The sequence below is a fragment of the Centropristis striata genome, chromosome 7 (genome assembly GCF_030273125.1).
Source record: "Centropristis striata isolate RG_2023a ecotype Rhode Island chromosome 7, C.striata_1.0, whole genome shotgun sequence".
NCBI lineage: Eukaryota > Metazoa > Chordata > Actinopteri > Perciformes > Serranidae > Centropristis > Centropristis striata.
This window is the reverse complement of record NC_081523.1, coordinates 30,792,608-30,814,453: the sequence shown is the minus strand read 5'-3', so window position 1 is coordinate 30,814,453 and position 21,846 is coordinate 30,792,608. Positions and strand designations below refer to the sequence as shown.

At 37.7% G+C, this 21,846-nt stretch overlaps 2 protein-coding genes across 2 annotated transcripts in view; both read right to left on the bottom strand.

Moving 5' to 3' along the window:
* The window catches only part of specc1la (sperm antigen with calponin homology and coiled-coil domains 1-like a), a 31,780-nt gene extending 23,096 nt beyond the window's left edge, over positions 1–8,684 (bottom strand). The window contains exons 1-3 of the mRNA XM_059337018.1: positions 8,535–8,684; positions 278–440; positions 36–174 (exon numbers count right to left, since the gene is read on the bottom strand). Coding sequence (XP_059193001.1) covers positions 36–174; positions 278–403 — 265 coding nt within the window. The 5' untranslated portion in view covers positions 404–440; positions 8,535–8,684. The remainder of the gene's footprint in view (positions 1–35; positions 175–277; positions 441–8,534) is intronic.
* Positions 8,685–10,087: 1,403 nt separating this feature from the next.
* si:dkey-91m11.5 (PH_BCR_vertebrate and RhoGAP_Bcr domain-containing protein) overlaps positions 10,088–21,846 on the bottom strand; it is a 37,637-nt gene continuing 25,878 nt past the window's right edge. The window contains exons 12-23 of the mRNA XM_059336584.1: positions 21,698–21,773; positions 21,493–21,597; positions 20,630–20,704; positions 20,050–20,147; positions 19,669–19,800; positions 15,844–15,903; positions 14,133–14,242; positions 12,758–12,897; positions 12,476–12,610; positions 12,262–12,367; positions 11,418–11,577; positions 10,088–11,338 (exon numbers count right to left, since the gene is read on the bottom strand). Coding sequence (XP_059192567.1) covers positions 11,249–11,338; positions 11,418–11,577; positions 12,262–12,367; positions 12,476–12,610; positions 12,758–12,897; positions 14,133–14,242; positions 15,844–15,903; positions 19,669–19,800; positions 20,050–20,147; positions 20,630–20,704; positions 21,493–21,597; positions 21,698–21,773 — 1,287 coding nt within the window. The 3' untranslated portion in view covers positions 10,088–11,248. The remainder of the gene's footprint in view (positions 11,339–11,417; positions 11,578–12,261; positions 12,368–12,475; positions 12,611–12,757; positions 12,898–14,132; positions 14,243–15,843; positions 15,904–19,668; positions 19,801–20,049; positions 20,148–20,629; positions 20,705–21,492; positions 21,598–21,697; positions 21,774–21,846) is intronic.

Sequence of the window (21,846 nt, the reverse complement as noted above, 5' to 3'; positions counted from 1 at the left end):
CAAGACAAAAATAATATTAAGTCATGAAAAATTACCTGATGTTGACTTTGGCTTGCTGTCGATGTTGCTAGCATTTGTACCAACAGAGGCAGTCCTCTTGGTCTTGCTGACAGCATTACTTGATGCAGGATTCCCTCCAGCCATAGCTGCTAAAAGATCATCGTTGCTTTTCACCTGAGAGCACAAAAAAACAACAACAACAACAAAGTCACCTCTAAACTTAAAAAATCTGATCAAATTCAAAGCAGGATTGAGTCCATCATGTGATGAGTCTCACCTTAGACAGAGGTGCAGTGGTGCTGGTCTTGGCTGTAGGCTTTCCGGTCCCAGTGTTAGCCGCAGTCTCTGCCTTCCCTCGGTCTCCGCTCACCTTACCCACGGCTGGCCGGACCGACTTCTTCATACTGAGCTCTCTGATGTCGATACATTTACAGCTCAATCTGTGCAAAATGGAGGGAGGAGAAAGGTAATGTATGTGAGTGCTCAGAGTGATAGCTCCAGTTTTCCATGGAAGAGGAATTCTTTCCACAGAAGCTATTCCCTTAACACTAGACACACAGAGACACCACTGAATAGCTGAGCAGTTGTAGAAAATGTGTTTCTCTCTGTGAAAGGTAGAGAATCATTTTGTTTCATCTCCCGTTCCCTGCAATAATGAGTTAATGTACATCTTGCAGTGTAAGTTTAACTCTCTTGACCCAAAACGAAAAGCTAGTTTTTCCTTTTTTATTTTTTTAAAATAATACACCATTTATCATGGAAATAAACTGTAAAAACAGAAATTATTGGGGCTTTTTTTAACTATACAAAAGTCCTCAAAAGGATCAGGTGCTTGTGTCAGGAAAAGTAACTACACAACCTTAATTCTACATGCCTCATTTAAAATTTCACCAAAAATAATCTCTTTACACTAACCAGATCCTGTAAAAAAAAATTAAAAAAATTCAGCACCCCTCAGCACAACGTGGAAGACATGAATGACTCATTAAGACCAACAGTTGTGTGACAAAATTCAGTGAAACGAAACTCTGACTGAACTGCAGGCTGTAAATGTAGATAGTTCAATATATGTGTATAGCATGTGGAGCTACATCTTTGTTTCCTGTATTTGTGACACTTAAAAAAAACCTGTATCCATACATTTATTTCATTTGAAAAATAAATAATCAAAGAAATTCCACTTTTACATTTTTTTATTACTAATTATGTCACTACAACTGTGTTATACTGCACAAAATAAGTCTTTGAGTTCTTCTTACTTTTGTAAGCCATGATTGCAGGAGTTATACATGGTCGGCCATAAAGTTGGAATAACTTAATATGTCAAGAATAAATGACATTGTTATTTTCACATAATTTCATGGAAGGACTAAAAATAATTATATTCCAACTTCATGGGCAACCGTGTAAATTGAAGTAAAACAATTGGGCAAAAAGCAAAAAATGACAAACCCAAAATGCTTGGGGTTGAGAGGGTTAAAAATGTTGTTGATTTATATTTACATCATTACATGGACAACTGGTGTGGTATTTACTATTTAAATCATTTTGTTAAGACAGCTGTGGGAGACCACCCCAGAAACAGGAATCTGCTGAAATAGAGGCTTTCAAAGACCAACCAACTTATCCACTAGATGGCTCTCGTGTGCTTAGTATAGTTAGAGGCTCAGAGTTTCACTTGCCTGTCAGCTGCAACAACGATCATACTGATAAATGGTTTAATCTGTGTGGGTGGTACTCTTCAGCACAGGCAAAGATGGGTAACGCATTTTTATCGCATTGAGTGGAATAATCAGCAGAGCCAAAAAAGGAAAAGTAGATTCCTTCACACATCAAAGTGAAACCAACACAACTGCATTCATATCTTGTGAGGCAAAAATGTGAGGCCGTTAGTCTGTTACTGGGCAACCACTCCGATGCACTGAATATCACTTTGCACTGCCAAGAAATCATTTAGTGCCACGTTCGTGCAAGATGTACTCATACCAGATCACAATTAGTCGACAACCCAGAAAAGACTCCTAATAACAATTTAATAGGGGCACATTCTTCAGTGTTATTTTGTGAGCCGCAGTTTGCATTGTTGCACAATGTGTCTTGACTTGGTAACAAGTGATAGAAAAAAATTAAGTACCTATAACTGTTAGAGTCATCTGTTGTAATTTTGCCATTAAACAGTGTTCATTTGGCAGAAACCAAGGTGCTAAAACTGGCTCTAACTAAATAACAAAAGCTTGTTAAACACAGGAGGCTTTATTCAGTATTGTTCACATGTTGCGCCCAGGTCTGGGAGAACCTGACTTGATGCCATGATAGCAAGAAAAGTTATTTGGGACACAGCTTGAGACAAAGAGTAAGTACTTTAGCACAGATTTGGATTTCTTGGAGCTCGTTTGCACTAAGACTCTTGAGAGGAAAAAGTGAGTTGAAGTTATTTATTGTGAAAAGAATCCCAGCTACAATCTCACTCAGAGACTGTGCTCTTTTGTACTCCTGAGCAGAAATTTGTTGTTTGGATATGGAAATACACAATCAAATATCAGCAGTAAATCAGGCTTTAAATAGAACACCGTGAGAAGCTGAGCGATGTATTGTTGCTAGAGCACTAATATTTAGATAATTCATGGAGTGAAAGCCTTCCATGAGTCTTAACAAAATAAATACAAACTACAAAAATAAACCAATATTTGTGATCTGATAGAGGAGATCTGCACACAATGGCTCACGTCTGAGCCACATATTCTCAACCAACCCCTGATCCTTTCAGAGAATCCAAAATAACCTGCTACAAAATCACAACTGCACTTTATTCAAAAACAAATATTTTTCTAATAGATTTCAGCTGTGTTGATGCTGCTTTAAAACTGTCATCCTGCACCAAATCTTCCACTCTGAGCTGCACTTCGAGTTCTCAAAGTGATTAATTTTTTTCTGGCGAGACAATATTTATTTGGCTTATTATTTCTGTCGAGTTAACCTTGGCCTCCAGTGACGTAGATGTTGAGAATTGTAAAGCTACAGCTAATTCCTATGGCCAAACTGCAAAAACAACCAGTCCTAGCCTGTAGAAAGAGTTATGAGGAGCATGTTTGGACCTAAGGAGAATAATGTGTATTTTTTCACACTGCAGCACTTGAAATCTGTACTCAGAATAACATGCTTACTGTTCTTACAGGCACAAACTCCATGTCACATGTCATCAGACCACCGACAGTTATGTGTATGTTTAGGAAGTGCTGCAAACAAACAAAAACTATCTTCTTCACCTCATGTCGAGAAAAATGGCAAATAATGCGTCTCAGCTGGCGAGATATTCTGCAGCTTTGTGGCTTCTGTAGTGCAGAGGTAGATTTTATCATTGAAGCAGGCATGTACTGCATGTTTATGGTTACGATACAAACTCAATTTTCATACAGCCCTGATTCCAAAAAAGTCAGGACGCTGTGTAAAATGTAAATAAAATCAGACTGCATTAAATTCAGACTTCAAAGTGTATGTTAACAAAAAAGAACATTAAATATTAGAGCCTTACAGATGTAACGGTTGACTCAGATTAGGGCTGGGCCATATATAGATATAAAAAATATATCAATATATTTTTAAATGTGATATGGAATTAGACCGTATCACATATAGATATAGTTCAAAAAAATGTTCTTTCTTTATATATAAATACTGCCCTTACTAGGGTTTGTCATATTTAGTTATTTTGTAATGTTCATTATTCTTTTCTCATATCAATATATTTATTTCAGAAAAAGATTGGCCTATTTAATTTCATAGGCTTTTTTTTTAATTTAAGCTTTTTTTTTTTCTAGTCCATGATTAGAATATTAATGTTAACTATACATCATGCATTTTTCCCAGTCAGTAACTTTTGCTTGGCTCTTTTTTTCCACATCCACACCCCCACAGGCCTCACCTTATTTGGAAGCTTTACATCATGGCCATACTTTGAGAACATGCCTTTCTCATGTCTGTGCTGTTCTCACTACATGCTATAATGAAGCTATAAATATTGGCCTGGGAAGCATTTGTTGTCTTTCTCTCTGCCACTGGCAGCACTTCTTCAGTCCTGCTCTGATGCCTTGTTTCTTCTTTTTCTTTTTTTTTTAAAAACAAACCAACAAAGAACCAAGAAAAATGTGTATCAGTCCCACTGCAGCTGCTAAACTTTTACTGTATGCCACCAGAAGAAGATTCAGGACGATCAAGTATATCATGACCCTTCTGTATATCACTTCCCGGCCTTATTTGTCTTTGCACCCCGAACTCTGGACTGCCTGTGTATGCATGAGATTATCCCTAACACATACGTTTGGCAGGGCGTTTTCCCAGAGTACTGACATGTGCACTCAACAACTAGCCAGTTTTCTGAATAGCTGAATGTGTGTCAAAGCAGATGTCTGAAACAGAGAGCTGCTAGCTAAAGCACCACTCTTTTCATTAGATCTGAATAGACATGGGAGCACAGGCTAGGGACCAAAAGTGCTGTTAAATGGGGCAGAGGCAGCTGCCTTTTCTTTCAATCTCTCATTCTGCAAAACTATTGCAAAAAGGTTTCTGTGTGTACCATTTTAGAAATAATAATACAAATATACACTGGTCTGTGAGACTCACTTTGGAAAATTTAGTCTGAAAGAATTGTTCTTCTCACGCTACTGCAGTCAACACCAACATCTGCGACGAATCACACTGAAAATTTAAAACAATGCCATTTCTGTGATGCTGAAAAGTATTACTGGGCTGACTGTTACTCATGATGCATTTCTATTTGAATATGGCTTAAAACTATTAGCATTACAGACGTGAAAAGGTCAGAGTCCATCAGGTTTCTCTGCCACTATTGCTTAAATATTAGCTAAGTGCAGTACTTAGAGGAGAAAAAATAATTGCATGGCTGATATTCAGAATCTACAACATACAACACTGATTACAAAAAGTTGGGGCACTGTGTAAAATATTAATAAAACTAAATGTCATAGTTTGCTGCTTCTTTTTTAAACTATATTCAATTGAAAACTGCACAAAGACAATATACTTAATGTTCTGCCTTAACCACTTTATGGATTATTGTGAACATATGCTTATGTTGGGCCAACAAAAGACTGCTGAATAACCACCTGTTTGGATCATCCCATGGGTAAAAAGGTTAATTGGTAACAGCTGATAGTATGATGATTGGGTATGGAAGGGACTCAGCTGCTCACAAGGATGGGGAGTTGGGGGGTAATGGCGTGAGGCTCATCAAAATAGATCCAACAGTTAAAAAGTTTCTCAGCACATGATTCCAAGGAATTTAGGGATTGCATCATCTCCAATCCATAACATGATTCAGAGAATCAGGAGGAATAACTGCAAGTATGGGCACTGCACGAAGAACCGAGAGGACTGTATGAAGGACATTACTACGTGGGCTCAGGAACACTCCAGAAAACCGCTGTCAGTAAACACAGTTAAGACTTTGCCATGCAAAGTGAAAGCCATAAAAACATTGTTTTTTTGGAAATCATGGACGTTGTATCCTCCAGGTTAAAGAGGAAAAGGCCCATCCAGATTGTTACCAGCACAAAGATCAAAAGCTAGCATCTGTGATGGTATGGGACTGTGTTAGTGCCCATGGCATCGTCGGCACTAACACACGTCTTTCCCAGGCATGTCCCTGATTATTTTAGAAAGACAATGCCAAGCCACATTCTGCACGTGCTACAACAGCATGGCTGAGTGGTCTGCCTGCAGACCAGACCTGTCCAGACAAAAAAGTGATGTAACACAGTGGTAAATATTAACCTGTCCAAGCTTTTTTCGGCGAAATTTTGCAGCCATCAAATTCAAAATGACTGCATATTTATAATAAACAAAGGTTATCAGTTTGACCATATCAAATACTGTAATTACACAGTTTTTAATTCAATACATGTCAAAAAGGATTAGCAAATGATCACATTGTTTCATTTACGTTTTAGACAGCAACACAGCCTTTTTGGAATTGAGTTGTATAAGTAGCCACAAGGGGTATGATTATTTAAAATATAGTCATTTTGCCTATTTAATATAAAAAGTCACTTTACATCACTATATATGCTAGAGGTGATCAGCAGAATGGTTTACACAAGCAGAACACCTCAACTCATTTAAGCAATGAAGCGCTCTGCTGCAGAATGTAAACTGCTTCTTAATAAGAAAGAAGCCAACAACACTTATCCTGATTCAAATGAAATAGAGCTACAGTATTTAAGTGTTAATGAAAGCAACGGATCTGATTCAAAGCTGATCAAAGAACAAGAGTCCTTTGCAGACAGCTCAACAAAGCATGAGAGTGAGACAGAAGAGACATCTGAGTTAAGTCTGGGAAGAGAAGGAGGTGGGGGTAGCAGTGGCCTAGTAACTCATTAATACCCCTTCCCCGCTCTCTTTCCTCATTCATGCTTTAACTGCAGGGAGGCACTTCCTTGCCATAACATCACCTCCCTATGGTGGCGTCTCCAGTTAAAAAAAAAAAAAAAGGAAAAAGAAAGTAAACCCTAAAAGGGTGACTGTGTGTACAAGGACAAGTAGGCACCAGTCTGCCTAAGACAGAGCAGCCACTGTCAAACCTTGAATTACATTATATAGTAAAATACTGCACAATTAACACACAGGTCTGGAATGCAATTAAACAAGACCATTTTCTATAATGTAGCCTTCAATCAAATGGAAATCACATTTGACATCTTTCAATGTTGCAGCAATATGCTGATTAAAATAAAGGATCAATAACTAAAATGTCCTAACATGTTAACCTTTTGGTACCTTTGATATAATCAGCACCAACCTGGCATTGTTGAAGCATAACCATTCACAGCATTAACATTTAATACATCAAATACTTTAATAAGCTTTGGCTTGCTTATGAGTTACCATTTAACTTCTATGTCATTAACACTCTCTGTAGAAGAGTTATCATGCCTACCACAGGCATTTATTGATAATCTCAATTACATTTAATCACACTGAGAATGGATTCAATGCTGACCTATGAGGTAGTGTTGGCAATATATTAATTTATTTTCCTCTTTGTTCACATGGGGGCAACATTTTAGAGATTTTCCAAGAGTTTTTTCAACCAAAATGTTTTTCTAGACCTAAAGCAATGATCAGACAGAGCCAAGAAGGAATATCTCACAAGTCATATCTCCTAGACATTGATTTAAGGAGTGGGTTGTGAAATACTGCTCTTTCCCATCAATTCCAGGAAAGTTGGGAAACATCTGTGGTCACCTCTGGTTAAAAAAAGAGACTTTAATGAATTGAGAGGGGGAGGATAGAGCATACACACAGAAGCTACAGCTCTGCAATAGTATGCTGTTAGGGCCAGCCAGAGTACTGACAAACTGCAACATCAGTTCACTATTGACTCTTCTCAGGGGGATGGCAGATTTACATTGTTCTTGGCTACACCTACATTAGCATAAGCACGGCTAACGTTTGTCCCAGCAGGCTGTCATTCAACAACATAAGCCCGCACCTTACCAACCAAACCGTTTCGGTAAAGACAGCTACCCCGCTTTATGAACTAAGCACACACCAGCTCTATCATGTTAGAGACCAAATTGCAACGTAAAGACAAGGAGATAACCCAGCTAGCTAGTTAGCTAAAAGGTCAGGCATGCAGAGAATTTCAGTAATTTGACTTCCTGTTTGGACCTGCGTTTTCAAAACAAAAGCACCGAGCTAGACACGTAAGCACAACCCATCTATAACTTACACTGAAACTGTGATAATTATATTTAAAAAATGGAACAGAGCAACATCATCTGAAACAAGAATGAAAACTGTGGTATACTATAAAGATATAGTAAACTAGACATAAAGTAACGTAAGACATAATAAATACTGCATATATTTATAGCCAGGTAGATGAAGATACTTCATGTTTATCTACACCAAATCAAAAGCTCTACTATATTTCGCTATCAAAACTACTTGCCAATATTTAGCTTTAGCTAATTTTTCCATGCCGTGCAGAGGTAGTCGAACTAGAAAATTGTCAAAGAATTGATGTAAGCTCGTTGCCGAGAAAATCAAAACATTTGTGACAATTTTGCAGCCAATATACACAGTTATAGTTAAACGTAAATTACCAATTAATCGGGGAAAAAAATAAATCGGGAAAAGTTCTGGTAAGCATGCTGACTGATTAATGTGAATTACACTGGGGCTAAAAGTCAACACAAATCCACTTATTTTGAAATAGTTCATAGTGTAATGTTAGGTCGAAGTGATTTTTTCTACCTTGACACTGGACAAAAATCTGATTTGGTGGTCAAAACTATTATCCTTCTGATTAAAACAAACAAAGGAACAAAGCAAGTGTGCGTTGTTAAAGTAACTTTAGAGTAAGGCTGTGTGTTTCTTTTCAGTCGGTTAATTTACCTCAGCTGTCAGTAAGCCATGACAAAGCTAAGGTTGCTAATGCTATCGTTAGGCTAACAATGTTAGCATAGCCGGCAAAAAGACAGATCTCTGTCAGTAAGCAGATGAAATGTTCATACCTGAGGTTCTCCTCATTTGTCTGTTTGGTACGTTGATGAATGTCCGATGGGTGTTCATTTGTGGTCGCTAACAGTTCTTCAGACTGCAGGCAGCATCGGTTTCAGATGTCAGCTTCTCTCTGTTGGCAGCAGCCGGATGATCCTGTGCTGCCCCCTCCTCTGGTTGCATCATCTCAGCATCACCCTGTGGACAGGGGTCTCTTTAATCCTCCAGGATGTCCACACATCCACTGGTTGGTTCTTTCACTTTTTAAATGACTTTTGGCACTGGGCCAACTGTCTGCAGCGCATCTCCTCAACCAAGTCTGCAACACCTTCACACACCTCCAGTTAGAGTGAAGGAAATGGACACTTATTGTCCAAGTTAATTAATAACCATTGGATTAATTACCACCTTCATTAATAAAACGATTGAAATGATGTGAACAAAAGCTCTACTGACACTTGTGTGTGTGTGTGTCTGTGTGTGTGTGTGTGTATATATTGATATATAATATCAATATATATTGAGCAATTCAATTCAACATACATTTCACAATTACATTCAAGACTCATTTTCACGACCATTACAGCTGTGCATGTATGTAACCCTGGAGTCATTAAAAGCTCAACTTTAGCAATGGGCACAAAGATAATATTTATATATATATATATATATATTTGTATGTATATATATATATATATGTGTGTGTGTGTGTGTATAGTATATATATATATATATATATATATATATATATGTGTGTGTGTGTGTGTGTGTGTGTGTGTATAAAACACCCAATTCACTACTCTGTTCATCTCCACCCCTCCCACCTCCCTCCACCCACAGAAACCTTTTGCTCTTCAACCATCACAAACGCTAGACAGTTAATGTGACCTTCACACTTCTGTATATGCAATAACATATCGGGCTAAGTAGGTTGTTGAGTTCGCCGTTTTATGTTCCAAAATTTCAATGTTACTTTTTGTTGGTATTTGTAATGTGTCAGTTTACAATGGGGTAAGTTATGTTGGTTAAATACATTTTTTTGTGTCGCTTTATAGATTAAGTAGGGTGGCTGTTACATTTCTTAATACCAACTATGTTACCAGTGCTTTTAAGCTCTTGTCCCCTGTGTTGAATCCTCTATGGATATCAGAGGGCACATGCTCTGCTGGAAAAACTATGTGATGACCCCATTTCCATTACCATCGCATCTTTTTCTGTATTATACTTTGAAAAAAAGAGACACATATCGGACAATATACACGGAAATGTTTGCAATAGGCCAATATCAGTCAATAAAATCAGACAAAGGACATACGGATAAGTCAACAGAGTTGCATCAGAAATTCGGCTTTAAGCCAGTGTGTGTTTTATCCCAGCTACTACTAAGAAATGACAAATTGGAAGAGTAATGTTACCAAGTTTTTATTTACATAAATCATACATACAAGACCCACTAGTCTCCTCCTAAGAATCACTAGAGTTATTGCTTACTTTACATAAATCACAAGCCTTAAGGGTTACAATTTGTGCTAACAAGTGTTTGAATACCTGTAGTGATTTGGAAAAAAAATATTAATGCGAGAACACAGTGCATTTTCAGTAAGTTTCACTAGGCATGTGGATGATAAACCTATTCATAAGCCAGGAGACTTAGATATGAGTGAATCACTGAGCTGTACGAGTCCTACTAGGGAACATTTGGTATTTGAGATAATCTCCAGGTGCTCTCATCTCTACAGCAGTGTGGTTTTGTCCTATATAGGTAGACTACAGAGAAGGAATGCATGAAGCAAAACATAAACATTGAAGATCAACAGAATAAATCAAATCAGGAAAAAAACAACTTTGACACAAAACATATGAAATGCGAACAAAAGTTAACTGTGAAATTAAAATTATACACAGCACAGTATACATTCCATGGGTGGAAGGATCAGGCCTCTCCTTTTCCTGGAATGATTTCTCTGTACCACTTCCAAAAAAGCACTCATATCTACATAAGCTGGCTCGGAAACCACCCGAAGAACATGTGAACTGAATAAAGTCGCTATACAAATTGTATAGCACAGATACTACTTTAAATGGTTCGGTCAACATGCCTGCATGTTGCTGTGTTTTAACTACAGTTTTCAGTCTCATACTTTTACAAAATTAACAGTGTGTGTAAACATTAGGGTAATGGAAATGTTCTATTGGTCATCAGCAGGGGAACATTGGCACAGGTGAGCTTTCAACCAAGTCAAACACTTCTGGGGAAAACATGTATAGACATGACAAATATGCCCATTCATCCAACCACTCATTCAAAAGTAATACATCTTACAAAAACTACAGCAAAAATCCCCCTCAGTGAAGCAAATGTGCACAGTGGCAGGGCAGAAATGATTACCTATAGTAAATAATGCTTCTTGAAATTTAAATTAAATTTTAATAAAAAGAATTATATATTTTTTCCATACATCATATAGGGTTGTCTTATACTGACACAGCAGGCAAGCTTGGAAATAAACAGAACACACATGCTCATCACATCTCCTAAAGAAATGGCTTTGGTCATGGTGGCTGTTTCCAGTTTACATTAAGATGACAGCTCCACCTAGTGGCAAAATTAAGCATCCTTGGAGTAAAGCAGCCAGCCCTGGCTGCTCAGCAGCATCCACCTCATTAAGCAGCAGATATTCTGCCTCTGAACAGTACATTTACAGATGAGCACAGCATGATGTTCCTGTCATACTTCAGTAGAGAAGAGAAGGCTTTGACGTTTGCTGTCAGGTGTTGGGATGCTCTCCAGCTGAAGGAAGTAAAGGAGGACTTGCACCTATGGAAGCAGAAAAGGTGATCAGACCCACAGTGCAAATATCACTGTGTCAATTATCAGTATCTTGACACAAGTTTACCTGAGCCATGACCTCTAAAGACCAGCTGTCATTCATGGAGATAGGCTGGGAGCTGTTTGAGATTTTGCTGTCTTTTTCAGAGGGCCGCAGCAAAGTGGGGCCAAAAACTGTGGCCAGATTGTGCAAAGACATCTTGTTGATGCTCTCATTATCAGCCACCCTGTAAAAAACAAAAAGAGGTAGTAAACTGACTCAGTAATGTATCTAAAGCTTAGCTAACATTAACCACCATAATCTTCTTGTCATATCAGTCAGGCTTTAGCAGTTTAAGTGTGAAATAGCTCGGAATCATACTTTTCATCTACAACTGCATATGTAAAACATAATAAAATCTGAATGTGACAAATTCAGAACAAGTGTGTTTGTTTACAAAAACAAACATATCAGATATCTTGTCTTTTTACTATATTCAATTGAATGTAGGTCACAAAGGATTTGCAAAAAAAAAATTTAAAAACGTTTTTTAGTGTTGTGTAACAGGAACAATGTTTTATTTATATAGCACAGAGATTTGTGTTTTATCAAAAAAGACATGGAAATCCCTTTGTAACAACATGGGACCTTTAGTTCATGTATCTGTGTTTTGTAAGATTTTAGTACTATTACAAGCCTCCATTACTATTGGTTAGCAGTTACCCTTTACAAATAGTGTTGCAACCAATGGACATATAGATACTTAAAAGACCCAACCCAGCCAGTGCATATTTATGACATCGTTTGTGAACACTAAGCTAAAATAAGAAACAAAAATAAGAAACGTTTTCTATGGTGGGTAAAAGACCTATAGACTGACAAACAACTTATACACAATGCCAAATAATGTATTAATTGTGAGGTCTTTTACCTTTTGAGGTGGTCGAGTAGGAAGAGGAAGGTCACCAGATTGGGCTCTGGTAGAGACAGCAACAGGTTGAGCATGCAGCTCTCCTTGGCCACACAGTCAGAGAGAGCTGCAAGGCAAAAAGCACACATCAATGAGCCATTTTCACACCTCGTAGCTACATTTGTGACCTCCTGACCACCAAAAATGATGCAGAAATAAAGAAGTGGTGACTGACCGATGCCTCCAGAAAAGTTGGGGTACAACTCATCAGTGAAAAGAGGCTCTGGCAGCTCACGGAAATACAGCTTCAGTGTTCCAGCAATGGCATTTACATCCATCTCCCTCATCATGACAGAAACATCTCTGTTGTCTGCGAGGCAGATCAGAAAACAGTCACTAAACACCAAAGAATACAAGCTGCACAGGAAGCTTTGAAAAAACACTTAGTCCTGCAGAACTCTTTCTGTTTTCATTTTTCTCCAATTTTCATATGAAATGAAACCAAGAGTGAACTCACTTGAATCGAAGGCAGCCTTCAGTGCCTGGATGTCCGTTGCAACGCCAGACACTCTGTAGATTCCCACCTCGTCCATCCCTCGTCGCTCAATCTCCTCTACACACTGTCTCACGATGAGGGGAACCTTGGAGCGCTCTCGCCTAGTGAGAACATAGTCACACAGAAACCAGTTTTAAAGGGGATCAATACACATTAATGGTTTTAACACATGAGACCATGTTTGAAACATGTGCAACCTGTACAATGTCACCACAGGGATTTTGTCAGCACCAGATTGTATACAAGAAAGATTTTAGGTCAGAAAAGAGATGCAGAAGTGTGTTAAACCTGCATTCTTTCTAATGGCCAGCAGAGGGCGACTCCACTGGATGTAAAAATAAGTCAGACTGTATAGAAGTCTATGAGAGAATTACCCTGTAAGAGCCATTTTATGTTTATTGTTGGCATGTCACATAATTTAGAAATAGATTTCTTTCTAAATGATTTTGAACACTTTGACAGTATTTGCAAAGGGTTGTGGTATAAATAAGGGCATGGCTTACAGGAAGTGGTAGGCACAGGTAGGAGGAGCACAGTTCTCACCAGACCAGCATTTACTGTTCAGACCAGCACTCAGACCAGCAACAGCTACCGGCTATTTTTCCACTGCATTTCATTGGAAACGATAGTCTTTATACAGTCAATGAATGGAACACATGGAAAATTGCCATAACAGACCCTACTTGATTCATTACCTCAGTAAATTTTTAAGTTTCCTAATGAGTTGACTTTATGTTTTCATCTTAGAACTTCGACGTTTCCATAGTTAGTTTTGTTTGTTAAAGTCAATAGTAACACAATTGCCTAAAATGTCTTGTTCCGTGTTCGGTTGAACCTCAAAGACACTGTAATAGTATTTTTCCCAGAAGTTACATTTTGTTTAACCCATCTTTTACTTACCTAAATTAGCATCCCAGTTAATTTCACAGTTAAAGTGAATTACGGTTGCACCTTACTAACCAAGCTTCCTAGCTAATGCTAATGTTAGCTGTATGACTTAATATTTGTTGTGCGGTAACCTAACCCTAACCCATTGGGCTGGTAACCAAACCCTTGTTCAAAATGCACTGGCCATAATGCAAATTCCAGGATTCAAAACAGTAATCCACAAACCAATGTTCACTTCTTTTGTACTTCTCAAACACCCCATTGTTTGCCCTCAGAGAAAAGGTTTTCATTTTCAATCATTCACAAATCAAATTCTGACACTAAACCTAAAAGAACAAAATATATAATAGTGTAAGAAGGAGTAATTGAACATATGCTAGCTCATTGAGTTGCATGAAATGTTAAAAATGGGAATAACACATTCACAAAACACATATCATCCACTCACTTAGTTACTACGTTGATCTTTACTCCAAAGACACCAGACTGTTTCCTGGAAGGCATTCGCTTCAGACTGAACTCTCTGCTGGTGAACTTCATTGAAAGCTTCACCTCAATCTGAAACAAGTAAGGAAACCAGTTATTTTGGACAGCTTTGTCATCGATGCTAGCATATGTAAGTTCTGCTGAGCAGCAGACATTGTTGCTTCAAGTGACATTAGCAGGATGATGGAAAGTGCTAAAGCATAATGTAACAATAACACAAGTACAGAAGGGTCTGCCAACTGACTGGGTGAGGTCAGTTTCACAGCAATAGGTTTCCAAAGTTTTGTAACATAAGCTACTGGTAATACCAGACAAATTAAAACTTTACTTGTAAAATCTTGAGTGTATTCCATGAAGTTAAAAGGGTGTGTTGCATACGTTATGACTGAAAGGTATCATTTGTAGAATGAAAAAGGAGTTTGAACTTCAAAAGTTACATATTTTGAACTTTAAATTGGACAATATTTATGATAATATTTAGCAGCCTAGTCTCCACTTTTGCACCACTTGCAGTTAGATATGGATAGATACATAATGTTCTCCAGATGCAAATAAAGCAGTGATATTACCATGTTAAAAATAGAATGTGTGTTTTTTAAATAGTTTCACAGTCTCCATGTTAATCTTGTTGCCCCGATATTGTGGGTATTTGTAGCATCCATGAAACATATTTATCATGAATTAATCTGCAAACTTTCCTCTCAACCATCAGTTTTAATCATTAAAGGTCAGAAGGATGATCAATGACTCATTCATAGTGCTCATAATGAAACTGACTTTGCAAAGTGCTTTACAATTCAGGATCACATCAAACAATCATTACCAGAGAGATGGTGGCACAAATATATAACAATAAAAGACATTCAGGGTGCTGTGTTGTGTAAAATGTAAATGAAACAGAACGTGATCATTTTCTAATCCTTTTATTTTGTACAGAGACAATATATTTCATGTTTTACCTAATTAACTGTAAGGATTTTGGCTGATATATTTGAATTAAAGGGGAAACAAAAGACTGTGAAAGTTCTGGAAGCCTCAAAAAACACCTGTTTGGATCATTCCACAGGTAAACAGGTTCTGTGGTTAAAGGTGATATCACATATCATGATTGGATATAAAAGGTGCAGCCTCAGCAGCTGTCTCAGTGAAAACCATGTGTACACCGGGTCTGAAGAATGTGAGCTGTGCACATCCTTTATAAATACCAGTTAATGCGTGGCAAAAGACAGACACATGGTTTTTGTGCATACACATTGTTTTTGCATCTGGCCCCTGGTCTAATACGATTTAGATTAAGAAAACAGTGGAATCACCCTTTTTCTGTAATCCAGTCCATGTCTGACAAGTCTAGGTATAGTGGTTATTGATCAAAAACTGTTCTAACAACTGCAAGTGGTACAAAAATGGAGGCTCTTTCATTTTATCTTTAACTTCAGAATTGGAGCAGAGAACCAAGTCAAGTTTAGCCTTGTTGACAAAGTGCACAGAAGTTGTGTTGCAATACTCAGTGTTGCAAAAAATATCAGCCTCTAAATATCAGCGTTATAGTGGTAGTTCAGAGTCTGTTTTTATTTGTGTACTGTTTTGTTTTCTAAATTGCTATTGTACATTTTCTTTTCATTATTACAGCTACTTACAAAGCTTACTTTTTACTGAGTTGTGAAAACACTTACCCCATTCATGGTGATGACGGTCCTCTGCCAGTCTTTATTTTGTAGTGTCTGAGGATCCAGCTGGAAAAAAAGACACATTTTCAAGTTTCACTACGTTTTTAATAAATTCAGATTCTCTTCAGAATGAAACACCAGGAAATAGTGTGCCTGGTAATATGAGTATCACCTGCTCAATGACTTCACTCAGCCTCACATTGCAAAAAAGGGTGTCTAAAAAACAAGATAAAAACACTTTTAAATTATCTTGCTGCATGGACAGATAATTTTACTTGACAAGATTTTTTAAATTAAGATTATTAAATCTAGAAATAAGCACGTTGAACGCTTAAAATAAGAAATTAACTCTTAAAACAAGTTAAATTATCCAACACTTCTAAATCTAAAGGTTTTTTTTTATCTTGGTAAGAAACAAATAATTAGCAGTGCACTCTGCTCGGGCCAGTTCATCGCTGCTTTCAGCTTTAATTTATCTTGTTTTAAGAGTTAATTTCTTATTTTAAGCATACAACATGCTTATTTTAGATTTAATAATCTTAATTTAAGAAACCTTGTCAAGTGAAATTATCTGTCCATGCAGCAAGATAATTTCCCTCAGATTTAGTGTTTTTATCTTGTTTTTAGACACCCCTTTTTTGCAGTGCACATAAACATAAACTCCATATGGCCAGGTAGTGCCAGTGATCTATTTTAGTCGGCTGACTAATACCAACATGTCAGCCTGTATTTACGGTGATCAGGCATGAGTGATGTGACAACATCATGCTGGCTGATAAGCACCGTGCTTGTCCAAGATGGCAGATGTTCTTTCACCAAAGAAACCACCAAATCTCATTCAGATAATCCTTTGTTCAGTGAAAATCAATTGTCCTATGTAATACTTTTAATCAAAAAGATAAGTCAGACTCGCACGCAATACAATGATGCTTCTAAAACTAAAATGCATAAATCCCAACATTAATACAAACAGTTTATGACTGACTAGGGTTTAGATATCGCAAGAAAATTAGAGAAAGCAAAAGTAAGTCTGTAAATCTAGGCATCCTTTGAAACATCCCTGGAGGTTTGCCACAGCTCCATTTCTTTACCTTTGGTCTGATCAGACTGCTGCGGACTCGGTCCCACAAACGGGCTCCTGTGCTTGGAGATTTCCTTGATGCAGTGTCTTCCTCTTCCTCTACACTAATGATGGCCTGATCCACACTCTCCTCCTCATTAGGATTACTCTCACTCATCATTTCTGGCATGAGCATTTCTCAAATCTCAACTAAAATGTTACTTTTTCTGACTAATGGCAAACAAACCAAGAAACCAGTGCTGTTCCACAGACTATTTTCTAAACCAAAGCACTAACAAGATCAGCAGGTCCTTCTTCCCCGAACAACCAGCCACTGGTCACACCGCCTTGAAGAATCTTGATCATCTCCTTTGATACAAAACTTTCTGTCATCTTCATGTTTCAGCATTGTTTTACTCCAAATCCTTTCAATCCAGTTGGGAGTCACAAAAGGAACAAAGCCACGCAGCCTGCCGAGCACGCTTGCCTGTGTGTTGTTCTACTTCCAAATGGATTTGGGGGATTAACTCCTGAGAATCCCCTCCTACCCTCATTACCAACATGCTCACGCCTGCCGCTGTGAGGAGCGCTGGCTGCTAATCTGTCATCCCAGGTAGCCTAAACAGGATCCTCTCTACAGAGAAGTCCTGCTTCAGCTAATATAATCTAACTGTCATTTATATGAAATGGTTATTTAGCTTATTCAATATTATTTGTTAAAGGGTCAAATTTTCTTGAGAATAAAAATCTTGGATTTTCTAGCTTTCGCATTTCATTGAAACTAAAATATGTTGCTTTGTATCAAAAACATTTTTTAAAAGAAAGGAAAATAAATATTTTTCCAAAAATAACCTTAAATTTAAAAATATATATATTTAAAATGAATTCACATTTTGTAATTCATGTTTTATTCTTTACAATTCTGATTTATTTATTTTCATCCATTTTACAATTTATTTAAGTCTGTTGAACTCTACTGAAAGGATGACAAGATATTCTGATTTTTTTTATACATGTATAAACAGCCTTTATGTATTAATCAGGCAATCCCATTGAGATCAAGATTTTCTTGAGTTTAGCAGGAAAAAAATAAAACGTAGCCAGACGTAACCAAAGGACATAAGCATCAGCGACAATCACTAACATCACTAAATAGATTTGAAGATGAAAGCTGGTTTTATGGAGATGGTGGTGGAGAACATTATCTTCACCAAACCATCCAGTGAGTCCTGGTGCACAGAACATCTGCATTGGAAATGTTTCATCAATCTTTTATTCAGCCTTTTTATTCATCTTGTCCTCCATTTCTCCTTGTGTAAAAGGTTATACTAGGGTTGTCAAAAGTATCGATACTCAAAAAAGTATCGATACTAAAACGTTGTATCCGGATACAATACTCATTTTCAAAAGTATCGAGTATCTGAAGCTTGTTATCATAGTTGCAGTTTCTTTTTGCACAACTGTTTTTTATTATAAATATTTAACCTGTGGTTCTGTTCATTTTTACACGTTGCATTTTTCTTGTTAATAAAAATATTTCTGTTCAATTTTGGGGTCTTTGTTTTTATCCTTGTGGTATCAGAAATGGTATCGAGTATCGAATATTTTCCTGAGTATCGCTATTGAGTTGAAAATTTTAGTATCCTGACAACCCTAGGTTATACACCCTCAAAATTCAATGTAGACTACAACAAAGCTATAAGAAAGGCCAATATGACTCCACAGGTCATGAAAGTGAGACAAGCGTCCTATCTTTAACCATGGCAAGTATCTGAGTGATTCTGGACAGTGTTTTGACTCACCTGTCCAACAGGGAAATCCCTTCACTGGTTGATCAAAGAGCACTCTGTCTCCCTCCCTCTGTCATTCTCTGGAGCTGGGCCAACGGCTACATTTGGTCAACCCAAAGACTAATCCCCCCTCTGTCACAACACCCTAACAGGGGTCAAGCTGAAGTGACCCACTGGCAACCTAATGGCTCTCTTCTTTTTCAACAGCTTAGGGCCTCAGAGGGCAGGATCAGCCAAAAAAGCTCCTGTGGTCACAGTCCTAATAAGTGACCACCGTGGAGGTAGTGGATCAATAGAGCGAGCATGTATACGGAACATAGGCAACAACTGTTTTCCTATAAATGTCAGTGGGGTCACGTGAGTTTTTAGTTCCTTTTTCTGTTGATACCTTATAGGATACATATCACAGTTATATAAGAGGAAACTGTTTAAAATGTTTGTATATTATCCCAGCAGCCTGTTTAGAAAGCTCCCAGAAAGTGTTTGAAACTCTATGTACTTAGAACTTACTACTGTTCTCATGTTTGCTGAATGACAGGAAAGGAATGAATGATGTGTATGTATTAAGCTAAAATTAACATATTCAATTGTGATTCAAATGCTATATAAGGATCAAAAACAATGCTGAAGCAACTACAACATGATACAGATGTGTAAAAAGTCTGAATTCATGTTTGCTGCTGCAAGTCTGTCTACAAGGTGACAAGCAAACAACATTTAAAATGCTTGTTTTCAGAGTTTTCTGAGTTCAGACTATCAGAGCTACACTATGCAGGAGATGCTCAACACTTGGCCGAGATCTGCACTCTACTTTTCTAGTTGATATTTGTTTGGACCTCAAAAATCTACTACTGGTCAGCCTCAACCATCATAATCAAAACCAACAAAGTGTAGTAACCCATACCCATGTGGTATTTGCCTTATACACATTAAATTATTTGCCAAAGCATTTGACCCAGGTCTGCTCTAATATGTCTGTACCTTTAGTTGTCCTTTGGCCATGATCTTGTCTGTGATCTCTCCGTCCTCTTTGCTCTGCTTGGTTTTACTGCAGCACTTCTCATAGCAGAGCAGCCTCACAGTTTGAGAGCCCTCCAGTTCAATCTCAAACTCCTTGCATGGAAACAAATCACAGGCATGTTACTGTGGGTTTCAGCCCAGTGCACAACAATGAACTTTTAACGTATCATTTGAACAGTTCTGAGCACCCAATGGTCCTTTTCAAAATGTATTTATTAATTTCATACAGTTATTTCTTGGGGAGACACAGTCCTTCATTGCCTGTCTTAAAGACACACAACGATGGATACTGAAGGTGGATATCATCATCCTCATTTACTTTGCTCTGATTTGCACTCTCACCTCGTTCCAGTTGGGCTCTGTGGAGTCTCTGTACACACGTGTTTTGGCTTTGTTGACAAAGTAGCCGAAAGAATCCACCTCCAGAGAGCAGTAAAGGTCTAGTGGGCACAAGAAGAGGTAGTTGAATCAAAATGAAACTAAAGATTTACATGGATCTACTGGTTGAGACATGTCTGCATGATGTATTCTATGAGACATCTGTCACATGCTGGCCCAGCCGCAACTATCTCTCTGTGGTGTCATTATAGTTCCACTGTTACTGTCTCAGTACATGAACAAACATGCCACTGACTACTGCCTGACTACCTTTTGTGACAGAGAGCACGAAGCAGAGTTTTAACAGGCAGTGATTTGAGAGTCCAAAGACATATTTGAGGCAGCTTGTACACAGTGTTCCTGGCTAATCCCACTTGTTCCACTGCAGCTGCCCACCCAGCTGACAGCCGCAGAGAGCGAGGGGGGGGTGGGGGTACAGCAGATGAGTCAGGACTGATACAGAGGATGATGTGACACCACATGCAACCTCTAGAATTATCAGTGAGAGGATTCGTAGTCAAAAACAGGAGAATAAGCCACTTACTTAAGCTCTGTTTCAGCCCTGATGCAGAGTGGACGATGACATTTAGGAAGCCGTACAAACCAGGAGACTCATCATCTGTGGAGTTCAGATTATGCAGATTAAGATAAATACAATACTAATGTGGGCATATAACCCCCTTTTACAAAAAAGTTGGGATGCTGTGCGAAACCTTAAAAAGAATGCAATAATTTGCTCATCTTTTAACATAGTCATGGAAAAAAATGATTAGACCACCTTTGTTTTCTTCAATTTCTTGTTCATTTTAATGCCTGGTACAATTAAAGGTACATTTGTTTGGACAAATATAATGAGAACAACAAAAATAGCTTATAAGAATTTAATTTAAGAGCTGATATCTTGATAATGATTTTGGTTATCATTAATACAACCGTAGAACATGTCTAGATATCAGCTCTTAAATTAAACTCTTATTCGCTATTTTTGTTGTCATCATTATATTTGTCCAAACAAATGTACCTTTAGTTGTACCAGGCATTAAAGTGAACAACAAATTGAATAAAAAGGGTTGTCTAATAATTTTTTCCATGACTGTATGTTCAATTGAAAACTGTACAAAGACAATATTTAACGTTTTACCTTATCAACTTCAAAGATTTTTGTAAATATGCACTCATACATCTACAGCTAAACAGGATAATTGGTAACAGGTGAGAAGAAAACTGCAATATATTGTATGCTCAAACTAATTAACTTTTTTTTGTAAATATACACTGAATTCTGAATTGAATGCACTCTGTTTTAATTTCCGTTTTACACAGCATCACAACCGTTTTTTTTTTAATTGGGGCTGCATTCAAATATGCATTAAACCCTAAAAAGTACACACACATTGAGAACCTTACCTTCCTTATTCATTGTCATTGGAATAGTGTGAACAGTTTGGAGTTTCACACATGAGTTGGTGAGCATCTGCAGCTCCAGAGAGGTCAGGGAGAAGCTTTTAAAGCCTAAAGGACACAATCAAGTTAAATGCAAGTCCCATTAATAGAACATTACAACTGTTATGATTATACTGCATCACATATAGAAAGTTCTGGGTGAACTCACACTTCTTCTGCTGCTCGCGAATGATTTCCCTCCACTCGGCACGTTCATAGTCAGAGGAGATGAGAAACGTGAAACCCTGAAAGCAATTAAGGCATGATGTACTGGATTTTATTGCACTCTCATGGTGTAATGTTGTGCTTGTTAACAGC